The sequence below is a fragment of the Porites lutea genome, chromosome 8, assembly GCF_958299795.1.
Source record: "Porites lutea chromosome 8, jaPorLute2.1, whole genome shotgun sequence".
In the NCBI taxonomy this organism is placed as follows: domain Eukaryota; kingdom Metazoa; phylum Cnidaria; class Anthozoa; order Scleractinia; family Poritidae; genus Porites; species Porites lutea.
This window is the reverse complement of record NC_133208.1, coordinates 15537988-15558649: the sequence shown is the minus strand read 5'-3', so window position 1 is coordinate 15558649 and position 20662 is coordinate 15537988. Positions and strand designations below refer to the sequence as shown.

The window sequence follows — 20662 nt, the reverse complement described above, 5'->3', positions numbered from 1 at the left end:
TTTCAAAAGTTTGTGGCCGAGAGTTTATTCTGTCTTCAGCAGTGAGACGTTGCCTAACAAGCTGTGGTTCTAAACGAAAATAGGTGACACAAAAATATATATGACCAGCTCATCACGTTTATGATACAATCTACTTCTATGAGCCTTGTCAACGTCTTGGTCCGTTTTATTAACTGCTATAATATTGTTGCTCCTTCCCACATATCCAATACCGACATCATCCACCGTCACATCATCCTTCTCAGAAAAATAACAAGCGGTTTCCAAAACACTTTTTTTCATTTCATCTGCATTGTTGTAAAAATTAAAGTCTTTGATGTTTTTCCCCTTATCCTGTAACGGCAATAATTATTCTTCTTACATTTTCAAGAATAAGCAAATCAAGAGAATTGCAGACAATATTCGTGCATTCTCAATTTTTTTTTGATAAGTTGGAACAGAGAACCTTTATCGTTGAACCGAGATTTTTCACAAGTTGGACAATAACAAGTGAAAAATTCACACGGGCGCACGTGCAAGAAAACAAAAGTATATATCTATCTATATATCACTCTATATGAAAACCTTTTTGAAAACGGGTGTATATATATATATATATATATATTCAAAAAGGTTTTCATATAGAGATATATATATATAAAGATAGCTACACTTTTTTATAAACCAAAAATTTATTCAACACTAAATTGCATGAGAATCATTCTACATCTTTAGTTAAACGTTGCAATATACATTCCAGGGCCTGGCTCGTCCCCAGTCGTCTCTTATCATTAGTACCCGGTCATGGAACGGTCGCGGGAGACCTGATTATGGCACTCCGGCGAAGGGGGCGATGGGAATCCCTCGTTAATATTTAATTAGGAGACAAAAGAGACGACTAGGGACGAGTCAGTTCTAGGGCGTTCTTTTTTTTTGCTTCAAAAGGATTTTAATCATGCAAAATTAGAGAGATAAAGATTCACGTTCAGACGCTAAACGGCAAACGTGAATTTGTACCACGTGGTAATTGTCGTTAACTGTTTATTACTTCAACTAAAAAATAAGTAGTTTCACTCCAGTTTTATATACATAAGAATACTTCTGGACAGTTTTTATTTGCTAATTTTCTATTCTGAGAAATTCTCAACTTGAATCTGACGTTTGCCGCTTGACGTAAACGTGAATCTTAATATCTCTATTCTTGTTTAGAAGATGTTCGGCAGATTTTTATGTTCTTTTTTTTTTGTTAAATTTTGTATTAAACAGTTTTGTAGGTACTTCCAACGATGTCATGTTCACGTTTTTAACCTCCTTCAACAACAGGTCCAGGCCACAACAGTCATGCGTAGAACGCACAAATCCACTTTTTGCCACTCTCTTTCCCGGAGCCAGTCGTTTCTTTTTGCCACGTGAAACCAAAGATCAGAGGTTGCGTATAAATGCCACAGGATTTCGGCCTCAGACTCAAACGTTAAAACCGCCTTGCCAAACGTCCTCATTCGCTCTGGGAATGAAAGGGTTCATGACAACAACTGTCTAGGAAACGGAAATTTGCGACTGCACTACGTTTGAGGAAGACACATTATGATTACTACAGCAACAAATGATATGAGGAACTGTAGATTAACTGAACCTTCAAACAGAAATTTGGCCAAATAGGCACCATATAAATATAAGAAACGGTTCAATCTGTGCCGATGATCAGAGGTTCTCGTGTGGGTTTTTACGGAACCAAGAATGAAAGTTTAAAATCACTAAAAATCAACAATATGTACAGTCAGGTTTTTCCTAAGATGCTTCTCCTAGAAATATTTCAATCTTGCCGGATAAACAGAATCGCCTATTGAAATGCAGACTGCTGCCGCTAGGATCATCGTTGTCGGACGAGGTGATTTCTTGCAATACGAATTGCAGCTCCTTCAAGCGACCTAATACTGTACGTAATCCAATATAAACAGTGAACAACGCTTCGAGCAAATCCCCAATCAAACAAAATCGCTCACTAGTTCAGCTGCGGGAGAAAGTCTTTGATGCCGTTTTTCCTTCCCAGCGGAAACCAAGCAAGCCATGCTACCGTTATTGTTTGGGATTGACGAGTTTAGAAGTGAAGGCGTTGAGCCGCCAAAGAGGAGGGAAGATGAGCGGCCAAGATGCCTGTTTCCCGCCTCCATGTTGGCTGTTTTCATTTGCTGAAGCTGTCCGTATAACTTGCGAATCTCTTCCTGGAAAACAGAAATGTTAAAGCACTTTTACTATATGGCTACAATAGTACGCGCGCTCTGATTGGCTGTTTTCTTGTAATGACCGGGATTTACTAGGTGTCCAAGGCATATTCAATATGTGTTTAACATGATGATTATATGGTAGAAATCCTTATGGACACCCATGTTGTGGTCAATTGAAAGCCATCAAAAAGGGTAACCGCTGACCCGTGTCACCAGACTATATCGCGGGCTCAAGTGTACAACTCACTGTGGTGATGTGTTTTTTAAGTTATCCGCTGACCAGTTGTTGGTTATGACTGATCTTGCGCCTGCTCAGGTCCATAATGAAAAGGCCACTTAATAAATAACTTATTAACCTCGTCTGTTAGGTCATTACAGGGAAAACTCAGACCTCGGCCTTGATGTCTTACGTCAAGGCCTCTCATGGTCTGAGAGTGGTCTGTAATGACCTCACTTTCGGTAATACGTAATAGGTAAACTTGACTATTACAAAGCGTTTTCTTTTAGGTTTTTAATGGAAAATTCACAGAAAAGTTGATCAATTTTTTTTTGGCGTCCGGTCATCGCGAAGGTCAGGCTTCGCCGGATTCCCGGTCAAGGCTGAATTTTTTCAGGTTCCTTTTCAGCCGCTTATCATACTCGTGATTAAACAAATCAGATAATTTTGTTGATTGTAAACAATTATTGGATGAAGTTTTTGTGATATCCGGAATAATCAAGGTCGAGGTACTGTGTTATCAGCCGAGCCGAAGGCCGAGGCTGATAACACTTACCGAGACCTTGATTATTTAGGATATCACAAAAACCGAATCTCATAATTGTTTTATTATACATTGTTTTTAAGACACATCGTTGCACAATCTCGACCCAGAGCTCTTCTGCGCATGTAGAGGAGAGAGATCAAGAGCTCTGGGGAACCCTGGAGCAGGATTGTCTCTGATTGGTTTCAGCAAAAAAAAGTGTTTCTGATTGGTCCATTCAAGTTTGCACGAGAGCGGTTGAACGTGCGGCGTGTCTGGCGTGTGAGCGGGGTCTTCCCTAGAAATGTTGAAGTAAACACGACCGGCCGATAATTGATTTCAGCCATTCCAAAACAACATTTTCACGACTAATCAGACAGAATTACTGGATTTTCCAATTTTCAAATCTCTTGAAAATAGCTTAGCTACATATCGAAAGTTGAACCAGAAAAAAGATTTGAATGTGAAAAAATAAAATAAAAATACACTGACATCTTTGCCAGCTATAATTTAAGAAGCATGACACATAACTGATTTTTCTTTGACTTCCACGTTATCGTAATCAAACGAAGTAGACTAGTATGAATGAAAACTTGAGCTTCTTGTCGTAAATTGCCCATATACAGACTTACAAGAAAAAAAAAACAAAAAAAGTAAATTGCTCCCTAAAGTGATACGTGTACAATGCGACTAGATATTTATAGTTGTCCTCTTTTTCCACGATATCGCATTTTTGACAAGCCATTCGGGTTTCACTTACTGCCTCGTGAAGTAGTCCACACAAATGTTTAATCAACTGTCAAGCATATGTAAACTTGAAGTCTCAAATCTGTGATTGGGAATGTTTAACGGTATTTTCCAGCAGCTACGACAAGAGCCCTGGTTACCTGAAAATTCTGTAACTGTATTTCTTCAGTTCTAATACCGAAGCAGCGCAAGACTTTAGCGATGAAGTAGATATAAAAGAAGTAAAAAGTTTTGGTTGAGCTTGGTTGGACAAAGAGCATGCGCTGTGAGGCCCAAATAGCCAGATTTTGGCTACTCCGGCGCAGAGTTTCCCAGAGCTTACGCGCGCATTCCCAAACCCGTAAGCACTGGGGTCGAGAATGATCGTCGCAAGGAACCTGAATTGATATTGTTATTGGAAATCATGCATTGCGCGCGCAACCTACAGACTAGCAGATAACTAACTCATCTATAGGTTGCACTGATTTCAAAAATTAGCTGTAGGCTCTTAGCCAATGAGAAGACAGATAAGTACAATGAGTACAATGAGTACAACAGAGTACAATGTATAACAATAGACCGAATTAGACTCCACTCAGTCCTATTACTATGATTATTAATAGGTTGTTCATTCTACTGCGAAGATCATATTCACTTTCATTATTTTTAAAGTGTTAAGTTTTTTGTGAATGGCGACTGACTGAACTTTATAAAGCTATCGATACATATTTCTTATTATATGGTTTCATTATTACATGATTCGATCCAGTATGTAAAGAACTGAAAAAGGAGTCCCCCACCCAGTCACCTTTTACAAATACATTTTACTATTTGATAACAAAAAATGCTCAATATACGGTAGGTGTTTTTTTTCGATTTAGAGATTTCTAAGTTTCAATACAGTATACAGAGCATCGTAGAAGGACAGACGAAACTAAACTCTGGTTAACTCGTCTGCGAAACAGCACCCAAATGCTTGTTCTGGGCTCCCACCTTTGTAACAGGATTTGCATTGTGGATTTACCAATCAGGGCCCGGTTCCCCGAAAGATGATTAAGTTTAATCCAGGATTAAGCGAAATTTCAAGCAAGGTTTTCTTATCTCAGAACATGTCACTCACTCGAGGTTATAAAATACTGTTGTGTCTTTAATGCCGAGATTCAGCGATGATAACATAGAATGTTACCGTAAGCAATGCGTAGGAAGGTAAATACAAAAGGTGGAACAAAATTTTACTCCTGGATTAGTGCTCATTGGCCTTTCAGGAACCGTGGCCAGGATGAAAGGAAACTCGAAATGCACTTCCGGTAATTCGTTAAGTCAGGCGGGTGTTCAGAAAAAGGATATCGGCGCTGCTTCGCAGACGTTACTAACTACTTTCTTATAAGAAGCTAATGGAGATGTACCGCTGGATGGGGTCGTATTTTCAAGAGAGTTCCTAGAATGGGGTCGCACATTTTCTGATTTTTTGGGTTAGACAGTAAAAACGTACAAGAATGTGTGTATGGTAGATGAAAAGTAAAGTGTTCTTCAGTCCATGTAAAAAATGGGTCAATTCATAAAAATAGAAAGTGACTAAGTTGGGATGGCGAAAATTACATATTTGCCCAAAAGTGACTAAGATGGCGTCTATAATTGGCCACAGAATAGACTATAATGGTGTACGGCATCTGAGAGGCCAGCGGCACATACACAGCAAAAATTAACCCAAGTACCCCCCCCCCCTGCCACGCCCCCGAGGGCTATAAGGCAGGGCACAAGTCAGTTTTACAGCTTACCCGTAGCTAGCAGATACTAACCGAATAGTCATTACATTTTAATTAAGCTGAAACAAATTTTGACGAGAAGGATTGATCGTAGTTCTTCTATAATTTGAACTCCCCCAGAAAATTTCCCTTGCCCGTCGAGCTAGTCAACTTGAACAGTATTCACTAGCCCAGTACCAAAATCCACTAGCCCCGGGCTATCGGACACGACTTTCTGTGCACGCTGCATGGATAACAAGGAGAACAAACCTTAAGATCTTCGTTTTCTTGGCCCAAGTTCACAGTTCCTTCTGAGGTCCCACCTGGTGGCATACTTAGAGCGGCCCCTTTCACGGACGCAATCCGACCACTTGTATCAAACACATCACCGCGGCCCTTAACGACACGAACTATCTGAACAACAGCAGAGAAAGAATAACGTAAGGCTTAAAACTCCAAACTCGGATATATAAAGCGTTTTCATTCACAAGCCCAGCCAGGGTGATTTAGGGGTTAACGTGTAATTATAGTTAATAAAGTGGAAAGGATATGAAGCCTGTTAGATTCCCTTTTTTATATGTTTTTATGGACTTGACGGTACACAACGTTCAATAGATATCCATCATTTTGATTTTACTGACCAATAAAAACGAGGCATAAATTTATTTCGTCACAATTTATGATCAAGTGACGTCACGTCCCTTCTATTGGTGTCCCAAAACAGTCTATCATTTAAGAATATAAGGGGAGGGGAGGGGAGGGGAGGGGAGACATAAAGAGAGAAGGGGGAGGAGCGGGGGGTGGGGGGGGGGGGGCTTTCTAACATTCTTCTCCTGAAAAAGGTGGGGGCTTATTAGAGAGAGAGGGACACAGCGGGGGATTCACGGTATATGGATTCTAATAGACCTGCGCGGTGGTACATACCTTTGGTACAAATACAAGTCCTAGAAGAACAGAGACGCTGAGCTGAACTCGAAAGAACTCCAGCAGGTAAATCATATCAGGTCCAGCCAAGTTTCCAATAAAAAGTCTGTAAAGAAATTATGCGAAAAAAAGATAAAGAAATAAATAAAATAGACCTGTCATATTTCGGCACTTAGAAACGAGAGGAAACCTAGGCCGGGTGAACTATTTTGCAAAGACTTTGGGATTGTTTATAGGGGCAGGAAAAAAATGGCCAATAGCTGACCGGCGCGTCCCCATTAACGATCCAATAAACCACTGCGGGACGCATTTCGGTTCTTATTCCCTTCTCGTTTCTAAATATCAATTTGTTTTAACGTACATATTTCTGACCGTGAAAAGTTTGAACCCAGGAGTCATTTTAAAAGTAGGTTGAGTTTGATCGTCCGGGTGAACGTATGTCCTGAATAGGACTGTTGTTGTTGACAGTGACTAACGTTTCGACAACCTGTGCGGTAGTCATCTTCAGAGTCAAAGTGAGTTGTACCACGTCAGTTGATGGTATTATACTCTGGTTATTGATCTGATTGGTCAATTACGTCGCGGTGTTATTGGTCGTCTGTCAGTTAAGCCGTGATGTTATTGGCTATGAAGACTCGCAATCAGTAATTGGTGCGTTTATATTTCTGACCGTTAAAAACCACCTCAAACAACAAGAAAACAGTGTACGGGTTAGCCTGAGAAAACAGCTGACATTTGGCGACGCCACCACTGGTTTCGCCGCTAAATGATGTCAGAGAAATGAGCGCAGAAATTCCCCCCATACTGATGACACGCCAATACCCAGATCCTGGTTGTAGTTCTGATTGGATGGATTTTCAACCAATCAGAAGCACTGCCCAGATCTGGGTAGTGGCGCGTCATCGGTATGGAATTTCTGCGCTAGTTTCTCTGATGTCATTTCGCGGGGAAATCAGGGATGGCGTCGCTTAATGTCGGGTGTTTTCTCAGGCTAAACATGGGTCGTTCAGTATTGGTTTCGTTTGTAATGCTGGTAATCTTATTGGAATTAAAAAAATTCTCTGCCGAAAGGAACAGCGAGTTGGAACCACCTTTATCGTACATTGAGATCGTTGTAATTGTTCCCAAAATGAATTATTAACAATTATTGGACGAGGTTGAGCAAAATAACGTGATTTGTCAGTAACAAGCAGATCGGCTGAGGCAAATAATTGATCTGCGAGACACCGACAAATCACGATATTTTGCGATAACCGAGTTCAATAATTGTCTTATCATTCGATGACCGAGTTTGTTTTTTAGTGATATCCTTGGGAAGCGAAGCGATCAGCCATTTTCACGCAAAAGCGATCGCAAGAAGGAAAAAAGCGTGCTTTCTTTTACGTATGAGCAGAATATTATTTGCAGCCAAACACAGTTGGACGACATTGCGCATGAGCAGACCATTATTTGTAGGTCAAGTGGTGGGCTCTCGGTAAATGAAAAGGAAGAAAAATTGGTTTCGAGTGATAAAAGGGCTGCTTGGATACTGCATCGGAGGGAGAAATTATGCTTTAGTAAAGCAAAGTTTTCGTTTTACCATGTGAGTCCATAAAGCAAATTCCGATTCAACGTAAGAATATTTAAAAGGTAATGTTTTGAGCGCTAGCCTTTTCAAAGAGCTATACAGATGAATGTCACGTTTTCAAATGTAGTACATCTTAAACAACAATAAATGACACTTAACTTGCTCCACAGGAAAAAAAGACCCTTAAGCATTTTTGAGTTTTCAGTAGAATATAAATGATACCAAATGGCCTATTGATTAGTCTGTATAGACAGGATTTGTTCACTTTATGAGGGTTAGCATTACAAAGCCTAGACATTTGCAGGGAACAGATAGAAGTTTATGTGGCTGGCCTTGGTTTCAACCCTTACAAATACGTTCCGTGCGAAAATGCAGTTTTTTAGTGCAGCCAGTTAGGGGGAAGCCGCGGCGATTTTTTTCTTTCATTCAAGGCGACTACGATTTTAATTTTAACTTTGTACAACTTGACCAGTCCGAAACGCATCGTGGTCAATGTACGAGCTAAACTACATGATCTTTTTGTTTAACCTTTTAACACAAGTAAACATTGGTCGTAAACACTTGTCCTCCGAAACGTACAAAAAAACTTGTTTTCATATTTTCAATTGTGACAAGAATACAGCACTTGAAAACCCTCAAAACTCTGCTGGCCATCCAAAAAAAATGACAAATTGAGGTTCCAACATCATATTTCAAGATGGCAGCGGGCCGCATGACCAACATTTTATTGAAAACAAGTTTTAGTATCACCAACATCTTGGCAATTATTTTTAAGGCTAGCAAGAATAGCAGCATAGACGTATAGTAACTATAGATATGGACCATAAATGTAACTTCGCCGGGTAAAGTTCTTGTGACGTTTGCTTTTTTAAAATTACTAAGAACGACAAATTAAAGCTCCCGGGGGGCTACTTCCATATATAAGCCATATAGGTATGTGCCGCCCCAAAGGGTAGGTATTTTGCACCGTTTTTTGCACCATCTTTGCCCATTTTGGTCTGGAACCGGGTATGGTTTTCGAGGGAACTACGAGAGTGTATGAACATATGTATCGTTTCAATCCCAAATGAGTACAGAAGGAACGAGAAATCTGCGTATTCGAAATGGATTTTAAGCCAGGTCTGAAAACAAATGTGAAAAATGACTCACATTTTTTGGTCAGAAATAGGGTCAGGAATTGGAGAATCGGGCAGCACATCCCCACCAAGAATTCCCAGGAGTACCCCCCGGGCAAAAACTGCAAATAATTCCGAGGATAATCATTAAAAAATGACAGCTAGCAAACAACGATCATAGTATTATATGACACCTAACACGTATAGCAACGACCTTTGAGAGTTTGTTCGAAATTCAGGAAAAACAGAATTTCCCTCAGGCCAAGGGTAATGGAGACCATTGATGAAAGCTATGACGTACTTTCGTTAATTAAAAAGTTGGTTTACGTGCGTCGGGCTAAGTTGAACAAACACTCTTAAATTAAATGGTAAATTTGGGACGTCATAAACACGCGAGCAGAAAGCAGGTGTAACAAGTTGTAAACTCAGCATGATTAAGTGTTCCTTTCATTCCTAAAAGTACCAAACGTCAAAATTATAGGAAAACTTAAAATTTCTTACTTTCAAGGAAAAGAAATATTTCCATGTGAAAGTACTGCGGAAGAAGTTTCATTTGAACAATAACACTACAGGATTTCATCCACAGACTCCAAAGTTAGAACAACATACTTAATGAATAGTGTTATGTGAATGTCCTGCCAAAGATATTTTATTTGAATGCATTTTCATATCGTAGGACTTTGCATACTGGCTTCAAAGAGTCAGAACCACATATACCTAATAACACGTACCATGCAGTAAAATAGCTGCTAGAAAGGTTCCATTTGAAAGGTCACACCAAGTTTTCATCCACAGACTCAAACGTTAGAACTAATAAGCATACAAAACCATATTACAATATAAGTGGCTGAAGAAGAGTTTCATTTCAACGCGCACATCATTAGATTTTGTTCACAGACTCAGAAATCTGCTACCACCTGGGAATGGACTGACCCAAAAACGAAAGGAACTAAAATGCAAACTGAGCGCTTCCTTCTTCAGAGTAATTTAGTAATTTCTTTCCGTGTTCCTTATAATTTGTGTTAATGCACATTAATTAATTATCCCACGTTTTTAATTTTCAGCATCTGGCCTGGAGAACGTGCTTTGAAGTAACATCACTTTCGACAATGACAATGCTTTCGACTGACACCGGTTGTGCGTAAATGATTATATGTCAGGGTCGTTGTCGAAACAAAGTTCAACGTTTTATCTTCGCAACATATTATCACAAATAAATTTAACAAGCTAATAATATTTGATGCCACGACTGTTAACGTGTCGTTATGACAATTCAGCTGTGTTGTGGTTTTATTCCATCCACGGCTCAAGTCGTATAGTTAAAGCAACAAAACACAAATAAAATGCGTTTGCGTTATTTTAAATTGCTACTTAAGGTTTTCTGCCACGGTGAAAATAAAGTCGTGACCACCAAATAAAGATAAAATAAGAGAAAAATTACAATAAAGCTATGTTTATATACCAAACTAGTGAATACAATCGAACCGCCCGTAAGCAACCACCCAAAATGCGTCGAAGACTTAGTGGTCGCTTTATACGGGAGTCGAACCACGGGCGATTTCTTCCGAGAAGAAGTCCGGACAGATCTTCTTTAAGGAAGAGACTTTATTGCGTGCAATTCCAAGTTGCGATATGTGCAGTTCCATGTTGTTACTATTAAAAGTTCTTCGTATATTAAAAGTAGGATAGTACACACGGAGACCAAAAGAGATCACAAAACTCATCAAGTTGTCGCTTACAAGAGGTTGAAAACAATAGAAAAGCATTAAACCGTTAGCTCCAAATAGTGGTCGCCGTCGCTTACAGGAGGTAGTCGTTTACGAGCGGTTCCAACTGTAAGACTTAAACTGGGAAAATTTTGGTGTTTTGGATAGATGGTCGCGTACGAAAGGTGGTCGCACATAGAGATTCGATTGTAGTGCTTTTCGCGCTGTCTGATTGGCTGCAGTTCGGGAGGCGATTATCCTTTGCTATCCATCTCCCAGCAGAAAAGGCGTCTGTTTTGCTTTAGTGTAACGAAAGCGGAAAAACGTTTCACAGGGTTCGTTCTCTTTTGAGCTCTTTAAATTCCATGATTTTCTATGACTTTTTCCATGACCTTCTTACGTTTAGCTGTCGCTTTCGAAAAGTTTCAAAACAATCCTCTGGAAACTTTTCGAAAGCGACAGCTAAACGAAGGTATTTTTTTTACATAACTCAGTTCAACAAACAAAGAATCTGTTTAATGACATGACTTTGCCATAATTTTTTCTTGCTTTGACATCTTCAGTTATTAATCTAACAAACACAGCTCTAATTTTCCATGACTTTCCATGCAGGCCTGGAAAATGAAATTCGTAAATTTCCTGACTTTCAGGGTTTTTTTATGACCTGTACATCCCTGGTTTCTTGAACCAGTCCGCGTGATAAGACATGGGCTCAAAAAGTAGTTGTTTTCTTTTTTTTTTCAAACAACAGTTAGAACAGGGTTACATAAGTGTTTGCCCTTTATTCAGCGGTTCGTTTTTTCCAGCCTGTTAAACCATTTTTGACCATACTTTGTTCTTTGTTTTGATTAATTTTTGACTTTTCACCGGGTACGTGCGCGTGCATACTAGCGTACAGGTATAGTAACGCCCCCTTGTTCCCCTATTTAGGGCCTGGTTACATGGAGATGGGGGACCCCAGATAGGCGAGGTAAGATGCGGCGGGTCACCCAACCTATCATGTAAACGTGATCAAATTAAAATGGGAGATTATATACAGAGGCAAGCTACCCCACCTAAGCGGGATACCTCATCTTCCTGGGGGCCCCCACCTCCATGTAATCAGGCCCTACGTCCCTTTTTGGAAACAGCGTGGCTGAGTCAGTGTCAGCCGGTCGAAAATTCGTTCGGTGCCGTGTGTACTAGGTAGCCTTAATTTTTTGTGTCTGACCTTGTCTGTGGGCCACACCTATGTAAACTAATGGGTCACCTGTAATTATGGAGACAAAGGCATTCGACTTGTAGCCAAGTCTACCACAGACTCAAATTGTACAGTTGGAACCTATTTCACTCACGTAAAGGTAAGGTAAAGGCCAAAACTGCCGGCGCTTACCCCGGTTTCCTTAGCTTGAATCATGCCTAGGAGTATTGCTACCTCCTCCCTGGACGGGGTGCTAGTCCATCGAAGGGTTACCCCCTGCAGTTGTCGCCGGTACCCATTTATACATCTGGGTAAACCTTTAAAAAAGGAGCACAAACAGACTCTAAAATCTAGAACCATTTACCCAGATAAGATAATTTATAAGAAATGATGAGCATCGCCAGTATTGTCAAAATGGCGATGGCAATGGCGATGGTTTTGAAAACCATGTTTTGGTACGTGACAAGATAAGGAGAAGAGAAATACATTAGTTGGGCTCTTATATTTCAGAGCCATCGTAATGTTGTAAAATATTATTATGTAAATGGTGGTTCTAACTTTAAGTCCGTGGATTTAATAGTAAAATGTAGTCTTTCAAATGAAGACTGCTGAGGGAAGTCATAAAGATTTACATATTTTGGCTATAAAAGGTACGTCCTTATACTGTTGACGCTTAAGAAGTGGCTAATTTTCTTTACCCGGCCATAGCTACCCACTGGCGCCACCACTAGAGGCCTTTCTCAAGAGAGTTAAAATGAAAGTTTTTTCGCATTATGGGAGGAAATATTTCGTTAGTTATGAATTGAAACAATGATTTTAGGTGCATTTTCTACGTCTAAATGAAAACTGAATTAACTGAACTAAGCTCCGCGAAGTCTGTTCAGACCAAACGCAACACACAAGGAAACAAGAGAATGTTAGTCAACTAAAGGCTACTTAATATCTAGTTACGTAAGCATTGAAATCTTGAATTCAGACAATCATGAAACAAGTGTATTGTATTCGAATGTCTTGGAAGTTTGCCTTTTATTTTCTACTTACCAAATTATGAATATTAATTCTAAAATGTTCGGACGGAAAATTGATTTGACCACATTCTTATGAACAGCCAAATTATTGCAGAAACCAATCGAAGCGCAAGGAAAACAATTGTCACTGGCTGATCGAAAATTCGAGAATGGGTTTGCTTGGGTAAGGGAGGGGGCGGACGCTCATTACAAAGTTATTACAAAACAAAATTACTTATAATTAGAAAAGACAACCCGCCACAATGAATTATCTTCTCTCGTTTATCTAAAAAACTAAACACTTGGTAGGTGGATCACAAAGTGAAATCTGAACGTTAACCATTCAATACTCTGCGTTCGTCCTTTCATATTTTAATATTTGTTATCAAATGTTCTTCAAGGAACAACGTGGTACGCTCTTGTTTTATGGCGTGTTATCCTTATTTTCGATCTTTCGAGAAAATACACGTCGTTGGGAAGCGTGAGAAATTAAAACATCTGCATTAAAACCTGCACCTGGCAGAAACGGCGACTAGGTATTACAAAGGCTCGCATCTTATCAGACAATTAACCACTACAGACGAGATGGACACATTTTTGCCCAATAACCCGGTTGGATTAACAAGACAATGTAATGTCTTAAGTCCAGCCTAATGTATTCTCCCACAATCGACTCGCGCTGAGTTTCAATTAAAGCTGCCAACGACGTGCAAATATCAATCCAGCGACTGAGGCAAATGCGACTACAGTGACTCATCAATGTCGTTAATGTATTTTCTTAATAAAGACCAAACGCATGGAAAAAGCAAAACATGTTGTCTGCAGATTTAAAAGGAAGACGACGTCACCGAAAGGAAGGCAAAAATAATTTTTTTCATTCATTATTGATGCCTAAAGAATTACCAGCAAATGGTAAAACAGCCGAGCGAGTGTATATCACAAGAAACTCTGACCGTTTCATGAACTAAAAAAATACTAAAATAAAAATTAACGACAGTCGACTTCAACCCCCGAATCCAAACGTACCAAATTTCTCGATCAACGGTCCATGACTAAAAGGGAACATGCTGTACACGAATATCATTATACTGAGTGTTCACCAAGAGGTATTCTCTTGGTTGACAATCAAAAATTGCGACCAAAAAATTGTGTTTCGCTTATGAGTAGTGCTGAGCTCAAGATATCAATTTAACGAATAATGCTTTTCGATTTTTCACAGCCTTAAAATTTTCACACAAAGTTAACGTTCAGCTCTTTGGTCGCCTGAAAGGTCGCTCATTGGTAGAAGCTTCTAATGTAAAATGATTTAAACGATCTGTTGTCAAGGACAGCGGAACACGATGAGGTTACGACTGGATAAAGTCTTGGGATATTAATAAGGAGTTAGTATAACAATTGTTTCAACCTGATTTTCTTTCTAGGTAACTAATGGACAAACTGCGATGATTCTGCAAGTTTTCAATTCCAGATAAAATATCCTCTTTTTCACAAAAATCAAAATTGATTAGTTATCGTTCGCTTTAACGTGACAAATCTTGCACTTTTACCCCAAAGGCTTTGTGGGTTTTTATTCCAATTAAAGGAGACAGACAAAGCAAACCATGCCGTGAATCGGCATTAGTCACCCTAGGGGCTCTTGAACAATATAGTATGACAGAAATTGCTTGCCTTAAAATTAGAACCGAATCTGCGAAATTTGTCTGTATTTGCAAAAGAGAGTCCTTTTTTTGCAAAGACAATCACAGAGGAATTGAAGTGCTTAATTCTCCTGAGAAAATCATGCCAGAGCCTCGTTTAAAATTGATTGATCGACACCTGTTTATCTTGTTCTCTTTTTTTTCTTTTCGACGTTCCGTTTACTAAAAAAAGGTTCAGCTCCTGAGAAGGACGACAGTGTCCTACCAGGCTGACATAGCTTTGAGAAAATTACATAGGATTTCACAGCGGCATCTGCGCTTGTAAACTGCTTTTAGACCAACCCATTTGCAAAGTAAATAAATATCATCTGCTGGAGCGGATAGCCACTAAGTGACAATATTCCGGCGATGCTTCGGGTGCCATTTATTCGATGGGTTAGAAATGTTTCTGGTCCAGCTCTTCAGTCTCAGAAATTAGACTACAGTGATTACACTGTCTGAATATACAAATGAGCTTCTCCTTAAGAGCACCTTTGCAAAATGGACAATCGTGTAATGAGTAGTGTCCTCTAGTGTCCACCCCGACGTCTTACTGTACTCATGCATGACGTACCACAATTAACTGTTTAACCTCAAAATTCACAAAAATTTCATCCAACACAAGGCCAAATTATTGCAGAAGACGTTTCGTTTGCATGGTCACGCTAAGGATTTCGTCCGCATCGGCAAAAATAATTGACCAACCTCTAGTTTCTCCCTATCAGCAAACGTATCAGACACAAGTAGAGAATTAATGAAATGATCGCTAAGAAGTAAAGGTGCACACCTGCACATGTGCCCACAAGGCCGGAGCCTTAAACCTGCGCCGGGCATCTCGGAGTACGGCTACTGCCCGCTCCTGGACGGGGTATCAGTCCATCACAGGGCTATTCCCAGATGTGTCTCGCGTGTCTCGATTACACACCTGGGCGAGGAGAGACAACAAACAGGAGCAAAGAAACAAGAAAGCGGTAAGGCTTAAACCTATACAGAGATCGAAGTGGGAGGTAACTGCTCGGAAATTATATACTAAAGCATGTCCTGATATTTCCACAAATTCTCGACAATAGTAGTATAAGAAAAGAAAGCAAACAGTGTGGAGAATATAACTACTGATATTGGGCTTAAACGCCAGAGATTCAAGGAAACATCTCATTGGAGACAGTATATTTCCGTTTTGATGTTTTCTGTGCGACACAACGCATTGGGGTTGCCTCTCATTGGACCAAAAACAACAACAACAACAACAGCAAGTTCCTTGGCTTTGTGCAAAATTTCCTGACCACGGAGAGAACAAAAAAGAGACTTTCTTCCAATTGGAAAATCTCAGACAGCGGCAACTGCGACAAACCGTTTTTTCCTTACATTTCCTCGTTTGTAGCGATGGTTGGAAGGATCTAACCAATATGCCTTAAATTGTCACTACCGACGCAAGCCCAGCGGGCTAAAAAGCTTCCCTTATTTGCCAAATCATCCTCAAGAGGTTATCAATAAATAACTGGTGCAAATAGATTTCTCTGTTGCAACTAACACACATCTCAAAACGATTTCCCTAAATCCACAGAAATTCAATCTAACGTCAGTTACTTTTATTAAGGCCAGTTTCGAGAAAACAAAAGAGCAGCTGAGGAGAGTGGTGTTGGTTTAGGGTAAGGGGGAGGGGGAGGGGGGCTTGCTAGAGGCCATTCTCTCTACAATACCATTGCTGTTCTTATTTGCAAAAGGTGGGTATCGTAATTGCAAAAACAGAAAAGACTTGTTAAAGCGAAACAACTTAATACCCACCAAAAATCATAATTTTTGGTACGAAATCAATTTTGGTATAGATAAGTCTAAACCGGTATCAATAAAACCGGTAAAAATTATGTGAAAATAAATATAAATACATAAAAAATATGTAGACATAATCCCGAAAAATAAGCTGCTAAAAAGCGTCAACCAGACCATAATTTCGAATTTCAAGCGCGCTAAACACTAAAAATTAAATACAAGCTTAAATCAATACTGACAAGACACTGGGATGGCCTTTTTTAACAAAGTGGTCAGTTTTATTGCATAGTTTTTGTATAGCAGAGTGTTTTAGAGAACTTAGAATAAATAATTTTAAAGAAATATTCCGTCAATGCGATCAAATACGTTTTCATCTATTTTTGTGTCAAATTTTTTAATCAACAGTGTGACTTGTATGCAAATTTCTGAATTTCGTTCTTTTAATTTTTACTGCAGTGTTTATTTCTTACATTGCAAATATTACTGCGAATGGGTGCTCCTATTTTATCCTTTTTTTTTGCAATAAGTTTCTCCGTGCAATTTCAGTACAATTTCTATAAGAATTTTAGTGGATCTATGATCGAGGCGAGTGTCTATTTCATCGCTAGAAAATAACATCTTGTGTTATAGCAATGCAACCGTTCAAATCAGTGGATACGAAAATTATTTCTCAACCGAACAAAAAATACTGCCGCGGTGTGTTTAAAAAGCTGCAATTTTCGACTGGTTCGTCGGATTGGGTATATACAGTTAGCAATGGTGAGCAGCATCGATTCACGAAGGACTTGAATTCTAAAACGAATGAATGAACATACATTGTCTGTTTGTTTAAAGAAAATAGAATTCTACATTACACTGTATGAATATTAATAACGCCAAGATCTATTTACATCAGGAATTTCTTCCACCGGTGGCAAGGCCATCCATACAGAGACATTTCTTGAAAATTCAAACAATGTTCCTCTGCTATTAAATAAATTCACTTAAATTTCACCATGTTTATAACTGTCAATTTGAACTGGGGCAAAGAACCGACCTCCACCTTCACTTTCGTATGACTCGTAGATTTCTGTTTTCATTTTTTTTTTCCTTGTTCTTTTTTAATCTTCACGCCGAAAAAAAGAACATTAGTGATGTTGGTTTGACTGAGTCGGCAGTTTGGCTAGAGGTATCATGCATGTGCCTTTTTCCTGTCCCCGCTACAATCTTTTTTCAGTTTTCACAACGATCGAGGCTTGGATTTTTTCCATCTGCTGCGTTTTCTTGCCAGGCGATAAATCCCCCGAGTCAAAATGCACCACCAATTGTAGCAGCCGCAGAAACCTGGCCATAAAACCCACTTAACATCCACAAAACAAGAGAAGAGTGGAGTCGAAGAAATTGCCCCATGGCAGTGTGTCCGCTAGCTTTCAATTTATTCAACAACTACTAAGCGATTCCTACAGCGGGTTTGAATAAATTTCTCCATCTTGTGTATATTTCGCAGTGTTTGCCCTTCAGCATGAATTCGAAACTCTAATTCATTTCATATTGCTTTCTGTTGCACTTGATAGCGACGTGACCGCGTTACTTCCTTTGGTGGGATTTTCTAGTGCGAGGATTATGTCCTGATGGAGGTCGATATTTCTTTTGTGATCGGCATTGTTCGCTGTCTGAAAAACCTTCAGTTCGCCGATTTCCTTAAGAAGTTTTAATGTATCTTCGTTCACCATTTGAATCGTCGGCGCGAGAACCGATTTTTCATGTTTCTTCGAGGCATCCTTGCGGTTGGGATGTACTCTTTGCGCTGTCGAGCTTGTATCGCTCGAGGTATTTTCTTCATCCCGTTTCTTTGATGGTAGACATCCCATTATACCACGCTTAAAACACTCTCTCATCTACAGAGGGAAACATCGCGATTACTGAAATAGCATTAACAATCAGTTTGCCGCCGTAAAAAAACATCGTGTTCTGTATCCATGGCTCTCACCCGATCGCTTTTGGCTGTGTTTGTAGCTCAATTGCTTCAGATCACCCTCTATATATTGCTGGACGGCATTTAATAATTAACTAAGGGAGACAGACGTGTTTGCCTTGAAATGACGTCACTTTCTGTTGTCAGAGCTGAATTTATGCACAGTTTCTGTTGCTAATGTGTAAAAGCGGGATTTTTTGTTAATCATATCGATTCTCAATTCAAGGAGGAGTTATCAAATTCGCGCAAACCTCTTCTAGACGAAAGGTCACGCAAGGAAAACAGAGTTATCTATATAAATCAGCCAATATTCAACTGAACTACTCAAGCTCCTTATAGAAGTTAAAATAATACTTCATTCAATGTTCATCGATCTTGAAAATGACTTCAAAATAACAACAGCTGAAAGCATATTCATGTTAGAGTGGGAATGAATTTACACATCATCGAGTCGATTTTTTTGGTTGGAACCGTACACTAAGAGGGACATATGCTGTCAAAATACGCTGAAAATAGAGTGACCGCAAATGGAATTAATACCATCTGAGCCACATGGAGAACTTTTCATCTCCGACGGCATCGAACGTCTTTTGTGGACTTACTAAGTTTTGGAATAAAGGGGATGAAGTAAAAAACCATAAGAATACCCAAACTTGCCTGATGATATAATTTCACAGCAGAGAAGAAGAAGAAAGAAAAAAATGCAAAAACACTTACCTTTCCCATATGCACCATAAATGCCGAAATAGAGAAGAAATGAAACCTCGGAGGCAATTTTCGTTTTTTAAGTTACGCGAGAAGTTTGTGTTAACGCGCGAAAGCGAAATACATGTATAGCTGCTTGAGTTGTGCAACTTATTCCACACTGAACGTGGCCAGCTTACGAAATAACACTTCAAAGCGAGTGGGCTATAAGACAGTAATTTGTCATGACGTAGATAATTCCCCGGTGAGACTGATACGCATCAACTGTCGTCGATGTCACATTCGGTATTGATAAGTATATCACGCACATCGATGGACCGGTCTTGCTTCAATGTAGGTCACGCCTTTGAGTCTTGCCTAAAAATACGCCAGCAAGCGAAAAAAAAAATGATGTAGTAAGGAGGAAGTAAAGGTATGCTGAAGAATATATTAAGTTTGGCTGTCAGCATTTGCCTCGTCAGGAGGCGTGCGTGTTTTCTCGAAAAACAATCAAAGCGGCACTAATCAATGATCCAACCCACCGAGTCTATTTAAAGAGCATTATGTTTTCATTGTTGGTTTTAATATTGAGGATTACATGACCCATTGTGGACCGCGGTTGCTGTAAATATTCTCCGTAAATCGATAAGAAATCACAGGGTTGGGTGTTCGGCGATTATTGGGTTAAAAACCGAAACAGCGATTCCCAAAAGTACGATGGCATCGCGTGTTCTCGAGAACGTTCGGTCCAAGCCGTGACGTATACTAAAATACAATCACTTCGTCAAGGCAAACTGTACTCAACATATAAAAGAACGTTAAATTAAACCCAACACGCACATCGGGGGCCCTCAGGGAAACCGCACTTATTATAAATTCTTTTAAACTTTGAAAGTTAATCACGGGGACACGTAAATATTTTTATCTACGACCTTCTAGTCTGTGGACGGAACCCTCTAGCGTGACCATTCAAATACAACCTCTTCGGCAGCCCTTCATCTTAGTTGTACTCGTTTATTCGATATTGTCCAAAATGAAATTTGGGAATTTTCTTGTGGTAATCGTCGAAGAAAATACTGAAATAGCAACGGCTGATATTGGCCTAGTGACGCACGTCGGATAACGTTGCCAAGTGCAAAATAGGCAAGGCAAAAATAACGTCTAGAATTTCAAAACTTCAAGCCATTTTAGAGAAGGTCGTCTGAAAGAAAATATCTTAAGAAGAATGCTGTCAATGTTCATTGTTTGAAAGCGAACGAGCTAACAACAAAGTACGTCAAAAGAAATTCAGTATCCGTGGTAACCTTTAGTTACATAACATAACCTTACGTTACGTAAGCTCCCTATGGTCTAAACCAAAAATAACAGTCAAAAACGAGAAAAAAGTCTTAATGCATTGAAGATATCTATTAAAGCAAAAGTGTTAAGGAAGAAACAGTGGACGGACTCCAATCTGACGTGTTCAAATATTCGAAAAAACTGGTTTCGAAGCTTGTGGGCTACACTCTTCATAGACCTAGGGCAATAGGTAGAAGTACAAAATCCCTCTAACAACCTGTATATTTGTCATACAGTGTTTTCTATTTACTTCTTTGAATGACTTAGGAGAATTTGTGAAGAGATCACGATATTTTGCCTTTTGCAACAACTCTTTTATATAAACT

At 39.4% G+C, this 20662-nt stretch overlaps 1 protein-coding gene across 1 annotated transcript in view; it reads right to left on the bottom strand.

Moving 5' to 3' along the window:
- Positions 1 to 976: 976 nt before the first annotated feature.
- LOC140946638 (probable G-protein coupled receptor CG31760) overlaps positions 977 to 20662 on the bottom strand; it is a 38756-nt gene continuing 19070 nt past the window's right edge. Inside the window, exons 8-10 of the mRNA XM_073395751.1 lie at positions 6340 to 6445; positions 5686 to 5829; positions 977 to 2201 (exon numbers count right to left, since the gene is read on the bottom strand). Of these exons, the coding sequence (XP_073251852.1) occupies positions 1965 to 2201; positions 5686 to 5829; positions 6340 to 6445 (487 nt within the window). The 3' untranslated portion in view covers positions 977 to 1964. The remainder of the gene's footprint in view (positions 2202 to 5685; positions 5830 to 6339; positions 6446 to 20662) is intronic.